Source organism: Hippichthys cyanospilos, chromosome 4 (genome assembly GCF_059441005.1).
Source record: "Hippichthys cyanospilos isolate Australia breed blue-spotted pipefish chromosome 4, RoL_Hcya_1.0, whole genome shotgun sequence".
Lineage (NCBI taxonomy): Eukaryota > Metazoa > Chordata > Actinopteri > Syngnathiformes > Syngnathidae > Hippichthys > Hippichthys cyanospilos.
In genome coordinates, this window is record NC_142372.1 from 1795523 (window position 1) to 1821596 (window position 26074).

A 26074-nucleotide genomic window follows, 5' to 3' on the forward strand; every position below is an offset into this window, starting at 1 on the left:
CGGCTTTGCTTATTTGACCTTTTTTTGCGTGTTTTGATATATCCGGGACCACCGTAGCAAGGTTACGCTACTCGTCGTAGAGAAAGCGAATTCTTGTTATTTCTTCTGGCTTGCTCGCTAATGTATATGGCTAAGACCCGTATCACATCTAAGGGCTTGCGGGAAAGGTGTCATTCATGGGGAAGGCCTCCGGTTGTCGTTAAAGCCTTCCAGCGAGTGATCCGTGGGAAGAAAGGCTTTAGTCTACCAGGGCTGCCCGGCCATACCTTGAAGCGCAAAACCCCCCGCGAAGAGCCAAGAAAGCGCTTTTTGTCTTTGCGACGTCCCGCCGCGCGTCTGTTTCTCACCGGCGCTAACCACGCAGGCGCGGCTTGTTTTGCCGTGTAATATGCATCCCGTCAAAGGCTGGGCTTTTCTTCCCGCCTGTCATAGACTCTGCTCACAAGTGACGCCAACAAAGCTAAATCTGACTAATGGGATAAATAAAGCGCTCTAATCTCAACAGGGAGACCGGTGGCCCAAATCAAAGGTTTTATGCAAATCGACGTCGTTGCGGGGTCTTACAGTCATCCCGACGCCAAGTCTCATCAGGTAGTAAGCCGGACAGCTTTGAGCGCGCGACGTAAACAAGTGTCAGGCTGCGCGCCGTTTGCTGAGACCCCGCCGACATCGGCTTGTCAAAAGCAGACTTTCGCTTGTGAACCCGCACCTTTTCGAGGGTTTAACGGTAATAAAATGTGTCGGGTGGATCAGTCGCCGGCTCCGCTTGCCGTAGCCGCCGTGACCCTAAAGCACTTAGCGCAAAGTCTTCACTTCCTATACGCATGCAACATTTTTCTAAAAATATATAGCGTATTTCTCCGAGTGCAAGTCAATTTCCATCGCCCTATTCCGGAGGTCGACTTATAACTGACTCAAAGCGGGACCGGTTTTCTCTGCCTATCCCAGTTTGAATTGCAGTAATTTGAATGCGAAATAAGTCATACGCTATTATCGGGATTCTGACTAAAGTTAGGATTTGGACTCGATTCTCAGGATTCCGTCTTTGTTCTCAGCGAACAGAATTTTGATATACGAGTGACAATTTGGACTTATTCAGAGAATACATTTAGAGTTCTCACTTTTAAAGTGAGAATTCACTCGTCTTACTTAAAGATCACAGTTCTGAGAATTTGTTTTCACGAAACTCTCACACTTCTGACAAAGTCGCAATTCAGAGATAAAAGAAATAATTTGTTTCTCCCTTCGCCGGCCCTAATCCCCTTTGATATAAACTTGAGCAAAACTGACACGATTGTTCTTTTTTTTTCCAGCCTGGTCAACGGCGCCCGCATACTATAAACATCGTAGCGCTTCATTTATTCATTTGCGACTAGCGGGGAAGTACATTATTATGTTTTTATTAGCAGTAAAAGCACTTAAAGATTAACAACAATACATGGGAATATATGGGAGCTGTCAGAGCGGATGCTCCGTGACGGTCTTGGGAACACATCACCAAAGCGCAGCTGTCTTGTAAGCGAGAGTACGTTGGGTGCGGCGCAAAGACAAAGCATCACTTTGCAGTATTTATGAACAATTTTTAGAGTGGTGGCACTGAGTGCTCTCCTTTGTATTTGCCAGTCTGCATATCCTGCCCTACATAACTTATGTGTGACAACAACAAGCGGTTGTCTGTTGAGCGCCGTCTGCTCTCCGAGCGGAAGTCCCCCCCCCCCCACCCCCCCAACAATGACAGCACTTTGCACATGTTAAATATATGCCTTCATTGATTGGTTGAAATGCACACACACACGCGCGCACGCATGAAATGCAGCCAAGGTTTATTTACTCGAATTACAAACAAAACAAAAAAATGTTGCAGCGTTATGCCAGCAAGGTTAATTGAGGATGCAATGTTTTCCAGACTATAAACCACCCAACAAAAATGTAACAGGAAATGGATTTTTGTCATGTGTCGGCCGCAGGGAAGGGTTTTTTGTTTTTTTTTTAAACCCACAAAGTCCACAAATATAAGTCCCAAAAATGAAAGCCGAAGCCTAGCCTAATGAAAGCCTAATTCCAAATTTGATTTAGTTTTTTATTCGATACCACGGATACCACGGATTTGCATTTTTAGATTCTTACAATTATTACCATGACGGGATGAGCGAGAGGACGAACGTCAGTTGGCTGTGGGCAGCCAGTGCCCGTCGCAGCAGTTCAGCTAAGCTAAGAACGGCATTATATTCAATAAAATAAGCAAGCAGACTGAACCAATGTCTGAGTTGTTCACACACAGGTACAAGCTGGAAGTCAGATGAAGCTAAGCATTATTTTCACAAACAGAAGCAAGCAAACTGAACCAACGTCTAAGTCCATCCTTCAAACACAGGAATAATCCAAAACACGGACAATTTCAAAGTTATGATGTCTTCATCTGGTTCAATTAACTAAATGTTGGTCAATCCATTTGCTGAAATAGGCTATAATAGCAATGGGTAAACATAATACTCGTCACATTTGCTTCAATGAAATGACAAAACATTACGATTTAACATTTTCTAAGACCCTAGCAGTGGTTCCTTATTCTTAAATTTAATTAACGACAGAAAAGTCTCCCTTTTCTTGGGGCGGGGGGGCAACAATCTTATCCATAGTGGTGTAATGCTGAGGGAAAGATTTGCAGTCGTTTTTTTTAAACTGATTTCAGTAAATGCGTCCTATTTTCTTTCTTTTTTGTATCAATGCGCATCACTCTTGACTTGTGTAGTGATGCCATCAGGGATGGATATGGTCTACATATCACACAGGCCTCACAACTGCTTGAAATTTCACACTTCACGTAAGATGGTGCTGAACCATCTGGTCCTTTTTTTTTTTTCTTTCATGGAACTGGATTTCCAGACATTTTAATAACACAGCTCATGTTTTAATAGTGTTCATGTAACAAATTATAGCAGTAATGTCTGATTCTTTTTTGTAAAGCCGCCGCTCAAGTAAAAAGAAAACCTTTCGCGCCCCACATTCAAAATGTCAACAATGAATAAGATTATCTATAAAAATTCAACATATATGCCTAAAGCTGTGTATCCTTTTCAACATTCACGAAAGAAAAGCTCAATAAAAATCAACTTTCCACTGTGAAGTATTTTTACAGCATTTAAACAGGTTACAAGTTAGTCCAAAAGTGAAAAAAGTGAAATAAAAAAAAATACCAGGTGAATCAAAGTGCCCGAAATGGAGAAAAAAAGATGCTTACTTTAAAAAAAGATCCTTACTTTATTGCAATTACATTTCACGTGGCGAAAATAAAAAACTAACCTGTGGGGTGCATGAACTCCGCCCCCCACTATTTGAGAAGGCCTGCATTATCGTAATTCCCGCCTTCCTTCCTTGTAATGATCGCTGTGAAAATATGACCAGCCAAAAGACATTTCTCCACAATTTGTGAAGCTTTTAGTAAATCTCCTTTCAGAAATGTACCTTATCTGATTGCTCATTGCTATTCACGCGTCGCCAACTATCACTAGCAAACTGCATCAACAGGAAAAAACAAGTAATGAGACATTAGTCTCATGGTCGACAGACACATTAACGCTTCGTTTAATTGCCGCTAAAGTTGTACAGCGTCAATATGCGACATTTGTCTTCTCGCTTTTGTTACTAAGTGAGAAAAGTGTACATGGCCGGTTGAAGTAGGGCTTCAAACGTGAGATTTTAACAGAGTTATGCAAGTATCCAAAATTCATTTCATGTCATGAGAGGAACAGTGCATTTTTCTTTCAAGTCAAGGTTATTTTATAGCCCTGAATCACCGGTCTCAACAGGCTTCACAGGTGAAAAAGAAATTATACAGAACATCATCATGTCAATTCGAAAAAATGGTCACACCCTGTTTGAAATTTTGCTCCAATTTTGAAGAAATTTTTACAAGTTTTTGTCAAACAAAGCGCAATATTATCAAATAAATCCAGAAACTGGATCAAAAAAACAATATCAGGTTTTTGGTTGCAATTTGATTAAAGAAATGTAACGAGTAAGGATAACGATAAGTAGGGCGCGACCCAGAAGTTGTTTTTTCGACCCATAATTTGCTTATTTTTAAACTGACTGTTTTAAGAGCGCATTGGCTGGAATGGGCAGCAATTTTACAGTGTTACACTCATAAGTAGGACCAGACCGATATGGATTGTTTTTGAGGATGAAGCTGATTCTTGACAGAGAAAAAAAAAAACAAACACATTTTTGAGGTGGTTAGTTGGTATTTAGATGGAAAAAAATGCAGGGCTGCTGTATTAAGACCTTCAACTGTGTATTTTGAAATTTACCAAATATCAATTACATTGCACTCCAAAAGAGTTGGCTTTAAAAATAATAATTATGGATCACATTAGCTGTGTTAGCAAGAGTCACATGCTGTTGGATCACCAACACTGTGCCACCCACAGTGACTGCTCTTAACTGGAGCCACGCCGTCCTTCCTCACTACAATCTGTAATATTAACAGTAGCCAGAGAGGGCGCCAAAAAACTAATATCAAGCCAAACAAAGCACAAATGAACTGTAAAAGATCAAGTAAATCACTTGCAAAACATGATTATTTCAGGTGCTGTCCATGCGACCCAGTACCAGTTGATCCACGGACAGGTACCGGGCGGCAGAGCGGCGGTTGCGGACCTCTGTCTTAGACGAGCGCAAATGAATCATACGCTACACGACGAATGTATGCGTTGCAAATATGAATGGGTAACGTGACACCCATCTCTTCAGTCCTTGACTTCGGTGGCAAGAGCGTCATGTATTTAGTCAATTGTTTGATCTGACGAGCTGGCAAAAGATCAATAAATCGATGGGTGAATAAACCAGGCGGAACGCGCACCCTTGTCAGACGAAGGCTCCCAAGGCCGGTTGTCAAACGGCGTCAGGCGCAGCATCTGACGCGGCATCGTCACGGAAGTGACACTTGAAAAGAGGGTGTTCACGTGCGCACTGGGCTGTGATACGCGGCGTGACACGGGCCCAGATGCACGACACATGCGCGCCGACACACTCGCTCACGTCCGCGCGCTGATAGGCCGGGTGGTCCGGAAGAAAAGGGGAGGAGAGGCAGAACGGGAGCGAGATGTCCGAAGGGTGGAAACATGAAAAGGCAGACGGAAAGAGACATCAATGGAAATGGAACAGCAGTTTTTTTTTTTTTTTTTTTTTTGTATAACCCAAGGCTAACTTGATTTCACGGTGACTCCAAAAGCGTCAAAGTTAATACATTCCGTTTGTGCAGGTTGGAGTCGAACGGAAGGTTTCCTCTACGGTTTATCTCCGCATAATGTGCCGGTGGCATTCATTGATTTGGGAAGGAGCCGGTTGCAAAAAGCAAAAACATAGCCAAAACCACATTTCACAGCAAATGGCCGTATTCATTAGACCGCGTGGCATTGAAATGAAATGTAAAGACCAAATTGAAATTATGTTTGTTGTTAGCACGTCTTTAGGGAGTTTAGGATCAGAACCCGCTTTCTGCATCCAAATCAGTGTTGTATGGATGTATGAAATGCTTCCTTTGTTGGAGATCAAGCCCAGAACGCACTAAATGCTAAGCTAAGAAATGCTAACCGTCTGTTGTCCAGGGTAGCGGCTTTTCAAGGTTGCAAATTTTGGGTCTGGATCCAATCCACAACCGAAGAGGACCAAAACCATTAGTCAACTAGTCCACCCCCCTATGTAACCTTATCTCCGCTAAGATCTCAGAGGCCCATCCTTCAATCTCCCCGGCCACTTTGTCCATCTCCTCCGGGAGAGTCAAAATTTCCATTGTGGAACATTTCTATTTTTTCATGCAATTTAAAAAAAGAAAAAAAAATGCTATCTTGGGTTATATAGAGGACCAAAACGGGAGTTATTATACTTTATTCATCATTATTTTCTTTTCAAGAATATATTCACAGTTATTCATGAGAAATTGGAACCAGGCCAGTTTGCATAACCGAAATCTACATATGATTGACACTTAATATTTTTTGGTTATGTACCAAAATTTTACCAGTGGGGCGCACTTGATAAGAGGTTTTCCTCTATGAGGCCCTTGAGCTCAAATGAGTTTTACACCGCTTATATTCCCAATGTTTTAGAAACCCAAACCTGACCATAACCTGATAATCACCCGCATGTAAACACAGTCTTCTATTAGCATACACACGGCTGAAACAATTAGCTTGCTGACTGGACTCAAATAAATAACTGGGGCATCAAAACGCAACCGACATACAAGTGGGACAAAATAAAGGGAGTTTGTTTTCATTTTTTTTTTTTCCCATGCGGAGTTCCATTAGTTTTGGAGTGAATTATTAGTATTATTCCTTTTACCATTTCAGTGTTTGTAGGAAAGGAGTTCAAAGCTCTAATGGACCTTCTAATGGTATGCGGGCAGCGTATCAGAGGCTTTAATCGTCCGTGTCAGCCTCGTCTGAGTTCAGAGCAAGGCCGGCATCTCCGCATGCAACAGAGTGCACTGGAGATACATAAACTTTGAACGCAAAGGGTGGGAGGCGAATTTGCCACACTTTGATCAGAAAAAAATAGTTTGCAGTCGCCACTGATGTATCTTCAACATTTTACAAAGGTCTGTAGCTTGACCGAGGCTAAAGTCTTTGAACTGGCGCCAAAGGACAAATAGCTTACACATTTTCTGTGTGTTCCACGGCCATTAAAGTGACTTGTGGAACAAGTCTCAGTGCATCTGACAAAAACGAAATATTACCAACCAACGCCAGTTGGGGTATTAACGCAGGAAAATTGCCAAACATGATGAACCTGAAAAGAGATGACATGAACACTGACGCGGTATGTGGTAGAAACTCCACCTCAAGATCTATCGACGCTTGTCAAACAGGAACCAATAAAAGACCCGCCGTTCCAAAACTAATTCTTATTCCGCCATCTTAGTGTGATGCGGTACACTTGGACGCAACTGCAAACGACAGGCGCAATGTGAGGGATGTTGTAAAAAGAATATATTTCTGTCACTGTCAGTCACTATAGAGCATAATTAACTCCGCCTGATTATGGGATGTCATACTCATGATGAATCCGGCAATTGCTCGGAAATGTCATGTGCATCGCCGTTCCTTCGGGGAATAGTTTTGCAGATAACGGTGGCGGTGGAGAAAATAATTAAATGTGAATTATTTTCTCCACCCTTTTATTTCTTCTGTGACGGTCAACTAAGCTGAATATTAAATGAATGGGAATGACGGTTAAAATATCTCTTACAGAGTAATGTGTCCAAAACTGCAGGAGATTAATGATGGGACTTTTGGCTTTGCAAAGGGAACCGTTCATTCATGAACCGTTGTCCAAAAAGAGACGTTCAAAAGTTTTAGTTTATTTGAAAATGTTAATGTTTCACTCTTAAAATAAACACTGGTATTGATGAAACATTGCAGTTCATGTCATACTTTTAAGTGTTTAAATGATGGGACGTTGAATATTATCTTTCCCTAAAATAGTGTATGTGATAATTACCGTAATTCTCCAAATATAGGACCCACCTGTGTATCGGATGCACCCTTAATGTTAGGGTCAAATTCTGATATTTTATATGTTACCGTGTTAAGGACACTCGCACAGTTTGGTGACAGTTATATACAGAGTTGTACAATCGATGCGCATAAAGTGTGTTTCAGATTTCCCACTTTGTAAACTAACAGTGAACGCTGCGGCACTGTAACTTTGAATGCGCTGAAACCAATTGTTTTTCCTTTTCCCGGCGACGCGACTCAAGTTAATTTTGACAAAAATACTCGAAGTTGTGCACCATGCATGTTCGAGGCAAATATAGTTTCCTGCGAGTGAACAAGGATGGATTCGGACGTTGGTTCAGTCTGCTCGCTTCTTTTATTGAAAATAATGCCTCTGCTAACACGAACTGCTGTTAGCTGCCCACAGCCAACTTACGTTCGCACTCTAGCTCTTCCCGTTACGGGAATAATCGTAAGAGAAAAAAAAACGCACAAATGTGCGTCAAAGTTCGGCTTAAGTGGCTCACGGATCAATCTTACTCAAATAGTGTTGAAAAAGAAAATTCTAATCTTTAAGTTACCATTTAAAGGATGCACCCATACTTTTGGCCTTCATTTTAAGAAAAAAGTGTCTTATATTTGGGGAATTAGTGTTTGCCGATATGAGGATCCACAGTATATAAATCCAATTTGTTTAAAAGTCGTTGTGGCAATTGGTGAAAAGTCCTTTTAGCTTGTATGCGTCCAAGCACTTACAACACTGGCTATTAATTGATTTAGTGGCACCAGTCATTCGCCTGAGACTCTAATCCATACAATCCAAGTCATACATCTACTTCATATTAATTCTCCTGTCTTGCTTATTGACCTTTTCGTCAGCCATTTTTCTTTACTGATGTGAGCAGGTCTTTAACAGAAGCTGTTGACTTTTATTTTTGTTTTTTGCTACTTCCTAGTCTGTGGTTGGTGGATGGAGATTTTGTAGAGCTTGTTCTTCGCCAATTAGTCTCACCACCTGATGAATCACAAATTTTATTTTGCCATCCTTGCATAAACACACCGTACAAATAAACAACAAATACAATCAGGAACACTAATGATGTGTTACGCACAGCAGTCTAAAGAATTCAAGCAAATACCCTAACTCACAATAAAGTTCTAGAATTTACCCATTAAATCCCCAATACATATTATCTAACTCGTTTTATGAATCTCCAAATTCAATCCCAGGTATTGCTGTAATTAAGTACTGAAGTAATCGATAACTTTAGATGAGCACCAAAGAAATTGATTACCTTACCTTAGATAATAAAGTACTTAAGTAACAATTCGTTTTTAATTGACTTTCGATATCGAAGTACTGGATTCAATCATTTATTTTAGATACTAAAGTATTAAAACAATTAATTACTTTAGTGACTAAGTACACAAAGTGATCAATTTCTTTCGTGTTTGAAGTCATTCTTTATTAGTAGTAATTCTTATTCTGTTATTGTCATTGCGTGTAGCATAGGTAAAACGACATACAAAAAAAAATACGGATTTATTAGCTAACAATCGTGAGCCTTATACTATGGCAACGGTACTAGTGAGCACGAAGGAATAGATCACAACAAATCAAAAATAATACGAACCTCGTCCCCATCTTAAGCAGTTGCCAGACAGTCGTGCACTACTTTAACTTACAAACTTAACTCAATTTTGGCTGGATTTTCTGTTACAAACATTTCTTCCCGGCCGCCAACACGATAGTGACATTACGACGGTCATTGCGTCATCAGGGAACGATTTGCGGCACATCCTTGCTTGGATCTTTCAAAATTAAATCAATAACAATGTTATAGTAATAGTACAGAAACATATGAACCACGCTTGCACGTAAATATATAAATATATTTTAGCGTGGTCATTTATTCGATTGTGAGTAATGCTTCGATGTTTATTGTGGCACTTCTGGTTTAATGCGGTGCACTTTATACTGGAGCCCAGGATTCATGAGTGGATCCCGCTTGTGGACTGCGGCTCTGCGTTCAGCACCAACATCTCTCATTTAGTCTCCTCAAGCTCCATTGATAGTTTTGGTTATTCAATCAATGAGTCCACCCATATTCTTACTGTGCCCCCTCTTCCCACACAAGCACACACGCTGTTATTCCGATAAGGCCAAAGAGATTTGAATGAGCTATATACGTTCTCCAACAGCGCCACAAATGAAAGGACCCTTGTCCTCAATGGGTCTCTCCATTCCCCATTTTAAAAGAACACATTTTTCCAACACTTGAGCGGCAATAACCTGTATAATTACCACAGAGAGCAAAATTTGTATGATGTTGTTATAATGGATGTGCAAATGGATTGTGCTTTTCTCCTAGTATGACATAACAAAAGGGAGGTCAACTTTTTTTCTAACGTATTGTCATTCAAACATACTTCGAATGTGTTTGGAATTACATTCAAACGTATTTTCAAATGTGTTTAAACGTGTAAATGTTCCAGTTCCGGTGTCCTTGTAGTCGAAATGTTGCCACAGGTGTGTCTTCCATTTGGGGGATTACGGTAGGTAGGTTTAATGGAGACACTACAGAAGCCTGAGGGCCAGGGCTACCAGGCTGGTAAACAGCTTCTACCCATAGGCCATCAGCATTCTGAACAAATCCCTCACGCACTAATCTGCCTCGACACCAGTCACTTTACCGCACGCACACATGCACCTTACAAATCCTGCACAGTGCAGGAAAGCTGCTAAATACGTGATATTTTGCAGTATCATCCCGATATGTATACGCTTTTTTTCCACCGCATTTATTCAATTATATTCATTTATTAGTGGTTCGTCATTACTGACCTTTTTGCTCTATTACTGTTTTTTTTTTTTATTGCCTCCTTTATTCTTTGCTCAGTCATAATTTGTAGTCTGCTCTGGGAAGCGACGAACATAAAACCAATTTCATTGTGTCGTATTACGATGCATATGACAAGAAACTCTGGAATCTTTGTGAATATGTTCTCAAGGTTTTCTGGCGAAAAATATTTACGCCGCATCTCCATTACTTGTGCAGGAACAAACATGTCCTTGGTCCATAAAAATAAGCTAAATACTTTTTGTATAAAAATGATTGCAATATTTGACAAACTGACACAGACGAGACAACTTTAAGGTTTGTAATTTTTTTTATTTGAAGTTTTCCTCTTTTTTTTCACAATGAACAAAGCCTTTAGACAATAGCGGTTGAAATAATCCACGTGTATTTCTTTCTCTGGTCTTCACCAGTTGCCTGTTGTAGCGTGGAGCCGTATACTGTGCAGTGCGGGTTTTCGGGGGGGGTGGTACTGACAAACACCGGGTGCTTGTTGTGTTGTCAGCGACTGTCGTGTGCGCGCGCGTGTGTGAGAGCGAGACCATGGCGGCGAGCCACATTCAACAAGGCCCTGCCCGACAAACTTGATAAAAGCAGACTAAAATAGCCCGTTTTCGGATTTTGGAAAAATACAGCGGCAGCTGCGACGCCAGAGGTCCGGCATTATGCTCCGTCTCCTATTATGTGCTAACCTCAGCATCAGGCCTTGCGCTATTAGACAGCAAATAGCCCAGGAGAGAGGCCATGGCTTTAAAGAGTACCTTCCGTACTCCGTTCCGCCCTGTACTTTTTACATGAACACACAATTAGAGGGGACAGCCGCTCAGCCGTGGCTGTAAAAACCCGTACGAAATTATTCAGTCCTGCAAAGAAAAAAAACAAAAAACTCAAGTTCATGTGATTTAAGTAACGCATTCAATCCCAAACACGGATTTTGGAAGCATCCAGACATTGGATTTCAAGGTATTTTACCGTATTTTTTGGACTAGAAGCCGCAATTTTTTTTCTTATGATTTGAGACCTGTGGCTTATGTGCGGGTTTTTTTAAATGGATTTTTTTGTCTTTGCTAGCCACCAGGAGGCAATCTTCGAGTAAAACCAACAACTATCTATGAAACTGAGCTGAAAAGATGTGAATCAATGGCTGAGGAGGAGTTTTAAAAATATAATAGTAAAAAGATAAACATTACGGATAAAATGAATAAGATCTTGGATAAAAGTTTGTGACAGAAGTGCTTTGACTCCTCCCGCATTTAAAGGGACGATGTCTAAGTTTGAGACCGTTTTTCATCACGGACATCAGGAGTTGTTGCATTTACCGTTGACCGTAGCTATAACAGACATGGCCGCCTCATTTCATAAAATCATTTCATGATAACTAGACCTACGATTATATTTAAAACATACTGTTGGTCGTTAAGAACACATTTATTTGCAAGGTTTCGAAATGTATAATCATTTAATTGAATGAAAAACGGTCTAAATCTTACAAATTGTCCCTTTAAGTCAATTGCTCTAATACCTAATTACCCAAAGTAATCAACTACCTTAACACTTAACTATCAGGAGTAATTGTTTACTGTAGTTCTTGATTATTCATTATCAGTCGTTTAATTTTTTTATATATATATATATATATATATATATATATATATATATATATATATATATATATATATATATATATATAAACGAAAAACGTATTAGAACGTATTTGGGGTCGAATGCGTTAAATATACAGCACATGTCAAATAAGTCTGACAGCAAGGGGAAAAAAAAGATTTGTTCAACCTGACGTGGAAATAAATAAAGGTGATGAAAACAGTACTTGATCCCGAGTGAAGATGGGACACAATGAGATGAAAAGAGAAGAAATAAGACAAAGACAAGTTGAGAAGAAGTGTCCCAGTTGTCTAGGTAGCGCTTTGCCCTCCTTTTCACCCTTTACTTTACTTTAAAGGCCTTTATATGAAAGGCAGTGTGTTGCTGAAGGGGCGGCGGCGGGGGGTGGGGGCGGGGGGGGTACGATGCGACGCGTAAGGCTGACTTGATTTATCTAGAGGCAAAAAAAACCTCTCGGTTTAAATAACCATTAATTCTTTTCTTAGTCAAATCCTCCAAGCGAGCTGCTTGCTATCCCTGAAAAAAAACAGCCAGATAAATCAGATGTCAAATATTCTACAGACTCAAAAGCAGGGGGTGTTCTGATCAACTTTTTTACCCATTCAATCCCGTAAACGCATTTTTTTTGCTTGTTTTTCAGAGCCCAGACACACAATTCGAGGTACTTATACAGTACTTAGTTGCGCTTGTTTTGTTTTTCAAACGGTTTCAAAGGTTTCGGGAAGGAGGCTCTAAAATGAAGTAATAAAATAACCGATTACTATAGGTAGCAAAAGTACTAAAGTAATAGGTTACTTTAGGTACTCAAGTAATTATTTTAGGTGTTCAAAGACTAAATTAATTAACTGAATTAGTTATGTAAGTACACATAGTAATCTATTACTCTGATTTTGATGAAGTAATGCATTTCAATACTTAGTTATCTACGGTAATTGGTTACTTTAGTACTTTCTTTTAGCACCAGCCATTTTACAGAGAAAAAAATGTATATATTTAGGACACACCTGTTTCAATGATATCATTTTTACAAAAAAACAATCGTCAGCAACTTAATATTAAGTATGAAAAAACGCAACGTCCTCCTGAGACCCAGCCTATTTTTTGTGTCCACTCATGTCCATTTTGTCTCAGTAAGTCAGTCAAATGAATCACATCCTATCCAAACATGGGACATTAAAAAGGCCAGGATGTCCAAGAATCAAAAGACATAGCCCAGGGGTGTCAAACTCAGTTTTATCATGGGCCACATCATACTTATGGAGGATTAGCACGGTTTTATATTTTTATCTTCATGTTAAAATATTGCTATTGCTAATATTGCTACTGCTCTTAATTTTCCAGATCAATTGACATTTATTATGATTTATTCCTTTACTTTTTTCTGCATCAAACAGTTCAGTTCAGTTTTTTCGTTCGAATAGGGATTTATTGACACTTTGATGGTCAGGCACTATGATGCACTTTAAGCTATTTTTTCAGATTCAAAATAAGCTGTAACCTGATTATGCGCTGTCAAAAGTTAAATAAAGTTAAGTAAATAACGTTTTCTTTTGTTAATTAAAAAAAAATACAATTTGATGATCAACTTTATCGTCACCACAGAAAATGGAGACACAAATCAAACATCCCTGGCTATATAAACAATGTACAATTTACAAGAACACAAAATAGGCAAATAAAGGGAAAAAAAAAACGTCATGCGAGGGTGGCAGGGTGACACGAGGATGTCAAAAACCAGCCATTTCATTAAAAAAAAAAAAAACAACCTGACGGGAACGGAAATAACCGGATGAAACGCATTATCCCTGCTGTCAAAACTCACATAGCGCGTTATCAATGGCGGAATGAAAACAAAGTCACCGTTTCCCTCTGGTGGGTGAAGCTGATTGGAAGGTGGGAGAACATTAGAAAAAGCACCTCTCGTTATTTCACAGCGTGGCCAAAATGTGCCAAGATTAGAAAAAATAAATCGTCCGTATTTTAAGAAAGCCTCCATGCCATTTTACTATTGTGTGTTCTATCTAAATAGCCAAGACATCAAGTTCAAAGTGGAGAGAATTTCACATGTTTCTAGCAGATTTCTAGCGTGTGTTGAGGAGGACCACATACATAAATAAGAAGGACTGCTGAAAAAGGACCTGATTTGGTCCGTTATAGAAAATGCACATTCTGGTGGACCGGGGTCTCAAAAGCAGTCTGAAGCTCCAGAGAGACAGTAAGGCAGTTTGATGATCACCAAGAAAAACACTCCATTTTCCATATATGGCAGGTTTCTTTTTTTTTTTTTTTTTTTTGGAATTGAAAGTAAAAACAAAACGAACACAAAAAATATGCATACGAGCTCTCGTGAAAGAAAAAAAGCTGCCCAGGAAAAAACGGAAAAATCGGCTCCGTAAAAATATTTCGTGGTCTTTTTTGTTGTCGGTTTCGGAGTCGTGTTGTGAATCAGCCGTGCGGCTCGTTAAGCTTTCCAAAAGTTTTTGTGTTCGCTCCAGCTTGAATCTCGGGGAAAACGGAGCGCTCGGCAAAAATACGGGAAAAGCGAAAAAAAATCATAAAAAAACAAACTAAAGCAAACTCACAGAGTTCGACAGCTACTAAGGCAACTTTTGCCAAATACAATATAAGCCCATGTATATTGCAACACAACTATATATTAATTTAATAAAATACACAATATAGCTTTTGTACACGTAACAATTCGGCTCAAATGCACAGAAATCGTAATGGGGTCAATAAAAATATGTCTTTTTTTTTCATGTCGACACATCTTACTTGAATACACTTACACATAGAATGATAGTATGTATAGTGATCATGTGAAGGGACATTTTCTTTATTATTTGGGAATATTTGCCATCAAAACAGAAGCAATGTCCTTTTCTAGTTGAGTTCTTATGCCGCTCTTGGCTTTGGCTCAAGGACACTTTTTGCTGAGATTCCACTTTTTTTCTTTTTTTTTTTTTTACTTAAATATAAAAATGTATAAATATGTTGTCATTATTAGGACATTATACATGGAATCTTACATATAGGCATCTATATAACCATATAGATTGTTTTTTTTTTTCACAGTTGAGGAAAAATGTCCCTTTTTATACAACTTGTGATTGCCTTAAGGCTTTGCCACGCACACACACGGAAATTCACTGTACACAAGGGACTGAAAGCTGATGAAGTACATGTATACGACAATTACACAGGTGTGTGTGTGTGTGTGTGTGTGTGTGTGTGTAGTGTGTCAGTGCACGTGTGCGTGAGACGCTCGTCATGAATGTTTGAATAGAAGCGTGAGACAGACACAGCTAACACGGGCTACAAATGCTCGGTGAAAAACATGGCTCCTTCCAAAATTCTTCATCCTGACTAGGCATGGGCCCATATTAGATCCTGACGGCGCCGTGAAAAAAAATCACCGTGTCACTGTGTCAAAATTCGAACACAATTTATTTTATTCTTAAATAAAATATTGGAAAAGTGCACTATGTTTAGTACAAATGAATCGACCAATAAATAAATACATAGACATTCTTCCTGTTTTGTAATTGTTCTTAGCAAGTCATTAGAAAGCTATTTTCAAGATAAAAACCTCCTCTTTAACCTCTCATGCCGAGAAGGTTAAAAAAAACAAAAACTGATTGCCATATAAGTATCTTCAGAGGCAGCTTGTTGAATCAACTCTGCAAGCACTTTTGATACCACATCACAGAACTGCATCGACTTTGAAAAGGTCCACTAAGAATGCTCATTTTCAAAATAACTTTGAACGTTATTACCTTGTAACCCTTTAAATGATACAGAATGCATTTTATTTTACTAGCATGAGAATAAATGTACGTTTTTGATCAAAAACGATCACTGACGTTTGCCTTTTTAAAGTTGCATTTTGAGAGCCATCTTTTAAGATCCAAATAGGCCACAGAGTATCACGACTTGATTTTGATTGGTAAAGGTTCGTCCAATTATCTCCCGCGAATGGCAACGTCATCAGAAATCAAAGTACAGCGGTCCCTCGCTATAATGCGGTTCACTTTTTGCGGCTTCACTGTTCAACAATTTTTTTGGGCGCAATTTTGCTTATGTGTATTCCCAGATAGCAAAATTTGGTCATTCTTTGTTTAGCTGTGGTCAAAACGGTTCATATTTGTTTGACAATCTTTGAAATACAAATCAGGTACGAATCTTAACTATTACTGTTATTAATTTCTCATGTGTCTAATCTACGAAGATCCGAGGGTTTAAATGAGAGATATATGTGAGAAAAATGTATTTACCGTCTGGAAATAAAAGTGAATAAAGTGTATCGTGAAGGTTTTTGCAGCCTTAAAACTTATAATTGTAAAAAAGTAAAGATTGATACTTCTCAGATTTTGCCTACGGTCGGTTATTTTTAGAACGTACGCTCGTACGTAAATGTGTCACGTCCTCTAGAATGATCCTTAGGCTCAAAGCAGCCGCAAACAGCCAATCGTATTCTGCCTCGTCATTCCATCCACTTTGCTCGCTTACGAAGAAAAAAAGACAGTATTAGCGTTCATTGAAACCTTGATTTTATAAGACCGCCGTCAACCCGGTTATGGGCCCATGCCTAATCCTGACCCGGACCCCAAAGATCACAATCTCATCAAAGCCCCCATTGCCTTCGGGTTCACGCACATAATCCACCACGTAAAACACATTGAAGTCACCAAACGTAAGGTTGTTTTTGTGTATTTGGCCACTTACTGTCCACAGAGAATCCATTTGTCCGTCATCATGTACAGTAGATTGTCACGCCCGACCTTCAAAAGTCCTTCCGTTTTCCGCCGTTTATGGCCGTCGCGCGTGAAAGGAATTCCCCTACAAACACAATAGAGTATGCGGGATTTCACAAGAGACTTTGAGAAACAAACTCATGAGCTGGTGGGCACTTGGATAATATCTTGCGAGGTGCCAGAGGCTCAATCCTCGGCCGTTTTCTTGAAAATCCCAAACACAAGGAAGGTATAAATTCAGAAGTCCCCGCGTTTTGTTTTGTTTTTCTCGGCAGGGACGTCGAAACGAGGCGCAGACGTCGATCGTTCGGCGTCGGTACTTTGCGCACCGTGAGGAAAAAGCTCCTTCAAAAGAGAAACGCGTTACATTTGGTGACAGTTTTGGCTTTTGGAAAGGGATTCCGCATCCTTTGTTTTTTTCGTGTATCACTTCCTGAGTGCGCCGGCGGCCTCGCTCCCTCTGCAGTCCTGCAAAAGCTTGTCAATGTCCCTCACCGCCTGATCGGCGTCCGTCCCGTCGCGGCCGGCGTCGGGCCCCGCCTGCTCCGGCGCGCTCTCCGTTTCCCCTCGGCTCTCCTGGCTGATTCTGGAACGGGCCTCGGCGAGCACCTTGGCCACCGGGTCCGAGGGAGGCAAGGGCGCGTAAACCCCGCGCTCTCTGCTCTGTTTGCCGGGCGACAGGTACTGGCCGTCGGGAGGTCCGTAATAGCCCGAGCAGGTGGGCAGAGGCGGCTTGCCTTCGGCCCCGTCCGCCGGGCTCTTGACCGAGGAGCAGGTCTTGACCGGGCTGCCCGACGCCGACGGGACCTCTTGGAGCAACGGGCTGAGGGCCCGTTTGGCCTTCAGGTAGGGCTTGACGTTGGCGACCAGGACGGTGTGGTCGCGGCGCTCCTTGCCGAAGGTGCAGAAGGTTTTTTTGCCGTTGGGGTTGACCGTCTCGTAGGTCTCCGTCTCCGGGGCGCTTTCCATACCGGCCGGCACGAACACGTTGGTGCGGTAATCCGCGCCCTCGGCCTGGTTCCCGCCGGCGGGGAACTGCGGCATCCAGCAGCGGTCGGAATGGCCCAGGACGCGGCACTCCTCCGTGCAATTCAGACAGTCCTCGTCTGCCGACAAAAGGGGGGGGGGGGAGAATTCAAGTCGGGAAACATCGAGAGCGGTATTGCCGTCGGCGCGTACAGAAGCGGGAAACGGCCAACGTTTTCCGCCGGCAAACTCCTTCCTGCGAATACGTTCGGATGTGCCTGCAGGCTAAATGCTAAAAACGTTAGCACTCAGGATATTGCAGGGCATCCGTCTGCCCATCAGTTCACAGGAAAAACAAAAAATATAGCATTTGGATGACATTAAAAATACATTAAAGAAATGAAGTATTCGTATATTCATATATCTATTATGGTATGTTTGCAGTGACTGATACTCTTTGTCAGTTTTTCCCAAATTCCACAGGGTATTTACTTGAACAAGGAACAAACAAAAACTAAACAAATGTGGCTTGTGGTTTTCTCACTTTCTTTCCATTCATGATATCAGCAGTGAATGATTGTATTTTTTTAATTTTATATCTTAAGATTTATATTTCCACAGCTCGTTTAACTTTTTTTTAATTTTCTTTCTGTGTTCTCTTTCCGGTGCGCAATTGAATCAGATGGAGATATAACCTTTAGAGGATCCTGTGAACGAGGATGGACTCGGACATCGGTTCGTTCTGCTCTCTTCTTTTATTGAAAATAATGTCGTAACAGCGTCAGCCAACACAAACTGCTGTTAGCCGCAACGGGCACTGGCTGCTAACAGCCAACAGACATCGGCCGCTAGCTGACGCCGTTATGGAAAATATCGATTATGGCCGATATAAAAATGCACGTCTGTGCGTCAAAACTCGATTTATGTGGCTGACGGATCAATATTCCTCAAATGGTGTCGAATTAAAAAAAAAAAAAATACCGTTTATAAGTTCCACCCATACTTTTGGCCGTCGTTTCGGGGGAAAAAAGTGCGTCTTACATTTGGGGAATTACGGTACTCCCCCGTTCTCCGCTTGCGCGCTCACGCAGCCGAAGCGAAATTGATAAAAGTCAAAAAGTTCCAGCGAGGGATGTCAGCGCACACACACACTCGCACACCTTTCCAACACACTTGGAAAGGGGACACCGCGGTGCTAAGGTTTTCCAAAGCCGTGATCAAGGAGATGGCAGCGAATGCGGCGTGATGGGGATGGAGCGGGAGAAAAACAACAGTTGAGCTTTGGCAAAGGAATGGTAGCGTTATCATAAATTCATGTCGGCGGGCTTTGAAGCCCTCCCTTGACTGAAACTGGCTGCCAAATGGCTCGCATCGCCCCCCCCCCCCACCCCCCCCAGTTTAGTGCGCGTGTGTCTTTGTGTCTACAACCGGTGTGGATTCTTTCCTTTCATCTCTATCAGAAGGATGCACACTTTGGCTGATGACGGGAGTCAAATGAATCCAATAGTAAAATTAAAAAAGGAGGGAAAAAAAAAGGAACAATTATTTTCTCCTCCTGGGCTTAAAGTGGAAAAAAAAACAAAGGATGCTCCACACGTACAGAATTTGTTGAGGATATGCATGCATTTTCAAATTGTTACGAAATGGACGAAATCTTTAACAGTTTATAATGTGATGAGATTATTGATGAAGTTTTACTGACGTGATTAGAGCCATATATATATATACTATATATATATATATATATATATATATATATATATATATATATATATATACACACACATAATAGATGGGAATATTTTTACTACCGTAGTTTTTCTCACGCTTTGAACCTTGCGGCTTATAGCCAAGTGCCACATAATTGCAGTTTACATTACTTGCCACCAGGGCGCACTCCCCCTGTAAACAAAGGGAGACAGAAGAAGATGCTATAAAAGATTTTATTTTGAACTGATATTTTACCCGCCACCAGAGGGCATTCTGCAATAGTAAACACAATGAGGTGTGTTACTTTTGTGTTGATGCAGTATTCTAACAATACGTGTTCTTGGAAAATATGCTGGTGCTGATCTTATTTCAAAAAGTTCTGTTCAATGTTATGCAAAAAAAAAAGTTTATAAAGCTTATAGTACAGTGCGACATTTTGGCTTTTTTTTTTTTTTAAAGCAGCCAACAGAGGGCAATCTATCCATGTATTGATTTTGAGTACGAAGTTTTATACTTTCCACGAGTAAACACAATCAGACGCGTTACTACTGTGTCGGTGCGGTATTCTGACAATCCGAGCGTGTGGTAAACAATTTGTAGATAATCTCGTTTATAATCTTATTCACAGTCACTGTGGCGGGTGGGGTGCGTGTGAAATGTTTTCTCTTTCCCGGGAGGGGGCTTTGCAAAAAATGAACGCTGCATTACGCAATGTAAGACTGACCCCCCCCGCCCAAAAAAAAAAAGGGTCAACCATTTTTTTTTCCTTTTTGCGCGATGCCGAGCGAATGTGCTTGAGTACACATGTCCGGTCTGTCTTTGCCGCGTGTCGGGTCAGCGGCCTTCAATCCCGAGAGACTCGCTATCGAGATGAGCTTAACACTTTGCAAATGATTGAAGAAGCCAAACGGCCCTGGCAAAGAGAGCCTGACATTTCCCATGTCGAAGCAGCCGTCTGAGGAGGAAACAAGGTGGGCTGAAAAGTAAAGGTCAGGCTAGTTTCGGGTGGCTACATTTAAAATGCGTCGGATGGGGCGCGCGCATCCGCAAATACTCGAGCGTGCGCATGCACCTGTGCTCATCAGCGCTTGATTGCGCCATTTTTTTTCCTTTCATCCAGCGTGCCGCCAAGAAAAACGAAAACGCTCTTATTATCAAACCTTCATCGTGCCAGAAATCGAAAGCAGAGCAGAAGCTGCAACTCGACGCCAGGGGTTCATGAAGTACATTATTTTTTTTTCAGATACATATTGTAAATATTAGCCAGTTCAAAAGCGTGACGTGCAAAGGGCTAAATTGCCTTTCGCTGAATGCGCATCAAATGCAGACATGTTTCATCCTATTTAGATGGAGAAAAACAGATTATTATTTATGTTTCAGCTGTATACGTTCAACCTTGACAAAGTTCGCGTCCCAAAGTAATAATAATATTAAATATTGATCTGTGGAAGGGGGAAAAAACGAAGACTTTTGAAATTCCCGAAATTTTGATGGAAAAAAACAGGAGGGAACCAAAACAACGACCCCGATTCCCCAAATATTATATCAACATTCCACGATTCAGAGTTATGATCTCGTCTTTGGGTAAAATGAAATTCACCACCGCTGTAACGCGGGAGATTTTCATCTTGACAATGGATTTTTTTCAGTATCTGGAAAAAAGACAAGCAATTATCCCACTGAGTCACATAATGTCTCTTATCTCCCTCCAAAATGATACAAAACGCCCCACACTTTCCCTTACAGGGAAAAAAAAGGAGAAGAAAAAAAAATCAAAGCTTAATTAAGAAGGGCCACATGCCACGAGAATCGCTCAGAGCCAAAATCTGATCAGCGTTCCTCTAATCCCGCCGCGCTTTTTCCCGCTTTTCGATATTTGCGATTTCTAGGTCAAGCTCTGGATGTGATGCGGGGAGGCTGTTTGTGTATCAATGTGTGTCATAAAGCCATGTTATGATTTCCCTAACCATGCTTTTTGCCACCATGGGCCTCCCTCCCCAAAGCTCTTGGCATTATTACCCATCCATGTGATTAATGTCCCTCTGTCGCACTATGTGCTTGTGGTGCGCGGGGGGGGGGGCAGGAGGAACGGCTTTAAACTGCCTTACCACAAGGTGAGCATGGGACGGACCGATGGGCTTGGCGCGAGCCAAAATTGGGGGAGAGCTTCCGCATTATGTTATACGCAAACCCACTATTTTCTACTGCCGTGAGCATTGTCGCGCCTGTGTGATTCGCGATCGCCAGTCAAGCGTTTGAAAAAGAAGACGGAAAAAAAAAAAAACAGTGGACACCCTGCCTATGGAAAAAAACAAATCTCATAAATACATATATATATATATATATATATATATATATATATATATATATATATATATATATATATATATATATATATATATGTATATATATATATATATATGTGCATACATACACATAAACTGCACAATATGTATACATACGTTTTAGGGGCTGTCTCATGAATCGATTCCGATTTTGGGAACTCTGATTCGATACATAATCGATTCTCGATTTTCAACGAGTTTCAATTCAAATCGATTCGATTCGATTTATTAAAAATGATTTCTGCTTCAATCTGTAGAAGATTCATCCTATTTTCGAGTCAATTTTGCAAGACAAAATTTGTGTGGAGCATGCCCTTCCACAAAATAGAATGTGGACAACTGCGATTTTTATAAGCTAGCTATGAACTGTATCGTTTTTATAGTATAAAATAAGATGAAACACAATTTTTAAAAAGGTCAAACAAGATACATTAGTCATTTTACAGGAAATAGCAGTACCAAAAACTGCCGCCCAAACGAAATCTATTAATATTTCTCAACACATTTATGAAGAAAGCTACGAAAATAACCATTTTCAAGCGAGCAGTTAACTTGAGACTATGGGCAAAGCATGAAACGTGTGCCTGATAGTTTATCTCTGACCTTATCGGGAGCATTATCGGTCTCAATTGTAACATATTTTTTCGTACAGCAGATATAGGTGTTGCGACACAACTTGCTTTAATGCACAAATATATACACATATATATATATATATATATATATATATATATATATCATCCTAATCCCAAAACACTGAGTTCTAGCAAAGCATCATACGGTACTGGCGGATACGGACAAGTTGCTGCGGGGTAAAAAAACAGCAACACACACGCGCAGGTGGACAGGAGGAATGGCAGCTGACAAGTTGCAGAGAGCATCTGTGACAGACCACAGATGCACCTGCTCACCTGAGGGAGCCCGTGGAGCGTGCGCGCGCGCGCGTTGTTGTCTTTTTAATCTCCTCGCCTACTGCCTGCCTAGCCCATCTGATGCACGCGGGCCTCTCCGCTTGCCCGCCCACCAATCAGATAGCAAAATATTTGAAGTGCACGCTTGAAAACGTCCAAAGCAAATGTTGAAAAGATAACGGGTCTCGGTTCAGCGGCTGATTGAAATGAGGGTCTCGCGTACTACCTTTTAGGGAGCGCTTTGTATCAGAAGATTAGATCATAAGTTTACCACTACTAAACTATGTCCTATTAATAAGTTCGCAGCTTGAAAAACATCGATACAATACCGAATTTTTCACGTTACGAAACGCACAGGTCATAACGTCAGATATTTACGCAGAAAGATGCTATGTGGATTTTTTTTAACTATATCAAATTCATTCTAAACGAACTTTTGAAAGGATCTTAAGTTATGCACAATTTTAAATTTGTAATACTATATTTATAAAACTCCAGAGCACATCTATTGATTCACATTTTTTCAGTTTTTGTTCCATGAATTGACACTTTGAACGGATACAGACTTTTGCTTTAACAGTGGATTGTCTCCTTGTGGACAGCTAAAAAACACACACAAAAAAACAAAACAAAAAACAAACCTGGATTAAAACCGCATTGAAATTGCAGGGCTCAAATGATAGTTTAAAAATACGATACATTTATATTGTTTTACTTTACTAAATAAGGGATTGGATATAATTCATGAGTAAAACCTAAACCTCTGACACAAATTGTGCAATAATGGGCGCAATTCTTAATTAACTCTATTGTAGACCCTCCACAAGCCAAACACAGAAAAAAAGTATATTTTTAAAGTATATTTTTATATTATATTAATATATTATATATTATTATATTATATTATATATTATTATATTATATTATATTATATTATATTATATTATATTATATTATATTATATTATATTATATTATATTATATTATATTATATTATATTATATTATATTATATTTTTAAAGTATATTTTTTTCGTAATTTAATCTTTTGCTCAATAATTTGACCTTGAAATTGACTTTTGGATCATGTGACCTTGATTTATATTAGTCCTCTATAACATCTATACTAGTGTCGGATATGTATTTTTTTCTTGTATCAAAATTTATGATTATTTGACGGTTATTTTATGACACGTTGTGGACCAAACCAGTAATCGAATCATAATAAATTTGTGTTATTTTGAAACATTCTTCAAGGACGCATCTCATTTATTTGTATCCATCGTAGTGGACATTAGGTTTTGGTCAGAAGAGGACATCCTGGACTTTTCAATGTTTGGGTAGAAGGCAGTTCACTGCCACATTGACGCCAAAGATCCATTTTGACCGGGCTGATCTTTGACGTCCATAGTCGTCACCGGCAGCGAACGAGTTAACAAAATGAGACGAAATGGACGCAACAGCCAACGCAAACGAATAGACGGGGTCCCGCGAGGATCCAACGTGTTTTTGAATAAAGGCGTGGAAATGAAAGCATGTTTTGAATTCATGTTTAATGAAGATCAACGGCGGATTCCAAAAAAATACGACGACCTGAAAGCACGACCGCTTTCATCGTGCTTTTATTTCTCGGCACAGAAGTATAAACAGGAGTTTTGCTCCTCTTTTATTTGAGGTCATGCAAGTATATTTACGCTGAGCTGCACTTTTGCTGTTTTCATCAGCCAGCTCTGGGAACTTTCTTTTTTATAGTAAGACAAATCAACACACTAGCGCATTTAAAGGGCCCCCATCATGAAAACTCAACTTTATGGAGCTTTTCACCACGCTACAATGTTAATGTCTCACCCCAAACACCGCCAAAGTCTTATTTGCCTTCATTGATTGAAGAATTCCTTGTTTATCCAGCGGCTCTCGGCGCCGGCCCCGCCCGAACGGATAAAATTGGTTCGCGGGAGGCGCGGTGACGATAATAGTCCCTCGTACGCCACCCCCGTCGCGGACGTTTTTCGTTTTCGTTCGTTGGGGGGAAGAGATTTACCGGCAAGTGGGTAAACTGCAACGCTTCATTTGTTAGTTTCAAACTTTTACCGTGTAAAAGTGTGGAAATGGCAAAAATATTGTAGTACATAATTAAACCATGGGGGGAACCGTCGTTATGATAGTGGTTTCCCAAGGGGACCTAATTGAGAGGAGGAACGGGTGCTCCGTGCGTTGGCTCTCTTAACGCGTCTTTTGCTTTGTTGGCAACTCCGGTTCGCGCCTGTTTTTGGGTCCTTCATCCAACTCCGCCTCCAACTCCCATTACGCCTCGCTACGACGTTAGCGTTTGTTATTGTCTCGTGACCGGCCTGCGTTTCCTGGTTAAAAAACCCCCTCATATTTCATAAGAATTTAAATTGCCGAAGTGCCAAATCTAATATATGTGCATATACCGTATTTTCTGCCCTATAGGGTGCACCAGATTATAAAGCGCACCTCCAATGAAGGCCTGTTTTCAAATGGTTTTTATATATGGTGGCACATGCACCGTATCGTGAGGCGCATAGAATAGAAGTTACAGTAGCGGCTGGGGTTGTGTTTTGCAGTCACTAGATGGAGCTGCACTAAAGGGAGTGCCAACAAAACCATAAGTCAGTCAAACTTTATTAATAGACAATCGGAAATGAAGAATAAAGATGATTTGTGGAAAGTACGATCTGAAGAATGATTAAATCATAAGAATGTTTAGATGAATGGCAAGACGAATCAAGAGTTTAAAGGAATATAATTGGGATTCGATATTAAAATTATTTTTGTGATCAAATAGCCACCTTCAAATATACTGTTTCCTTGATTTGGAAACAGTTTCTGGATTTCTTTTATAAAATCCCATTTTCTTTTTAAAAAACACACATTTTTTTGCCCCTTGTCCCCATATAGATTGCTTCAAAGTTGAAGCAAATGTAGCATCTCACAATTATAACATTATAATTGTAAAAATAACAGAAAATGAAAATGTGCAGCTTATGCAATGTGCGTTTAAGAAAATTGAAGGTTTTAAGGCGTGCCTTATAGTGCGTAAAATACACTATTTAACTTTGAAATGTTTTTGAAAATCCATGGCTTTCAAACCCGTTTAAGTTTGCAAGGAAGAAAATTTATCACCAAGTGGGCCGGACCAATAAAACGATATATATTTAACAACTTCAAATGTATTCTTATTTTTTGGATACTGTCCAAAATAGGCCATGACTGTTGATCACAAAACATTAACATGACTATTAATCATAAAACATTTCAAGTTCTTCATTTCTTGAACACATTTCTGCTCGTTATTATACCGTATTTTCCGCAGTATAGGGCGCACCTAAAAGCCTTAATTTTGGTAAAAAGCTGACGGTGCGCCTTATAATCGGGTGCGCCTTAT

At 40.3% G+C, this 26074-nt stretch overlaps 1 protein-coding gene and 1 long non-coding RNA gene across 5 annotated transcripts in view; both read right to left on the reverse strand.

The window, feature by feature from the left end:
- The window catches only part of LOC148424241 (uncharacterized), an 83417-nt gene extending 74177 nt beyond the window's left edge, over nucleotides 1-9240 (reverse strand). For both annotated transcript variants that reach the window (XR_015865436.1, XR_015865435.1), the window contains exon 1: nucleotides 9134-9240. This is a non-coding gene — a long non-coding RNA (uncharacterized LOC148424241). The remainder of the gene's footprint in view (nucleotides 1-9133) is intronic.
- Nucleotides 9241-10651: 1411 nt separating this feature from the next.
- Nucleotides 10652-26074, reverse strand: part of pcdh17 (protocadherin 17) — a 132837-nt gene continuing 117414 nt past the window's right edge. For all 3 annotated transcript variants that reach the window (XM_088413310.1, XM_088413308.1, XM_088413309.1), the window contains one exon: nucleotides 10652-17840. In XM_088413310.1, the coding sequence (XP_088269436.1) occupies nucleotides 17161-17840 (680 nt within the window). In that variant the 3' untranslated portion in view covers nucleotides 10652-17160. The remainder of the gene's footprint in view (nucleotides 17841-26074) is intronic.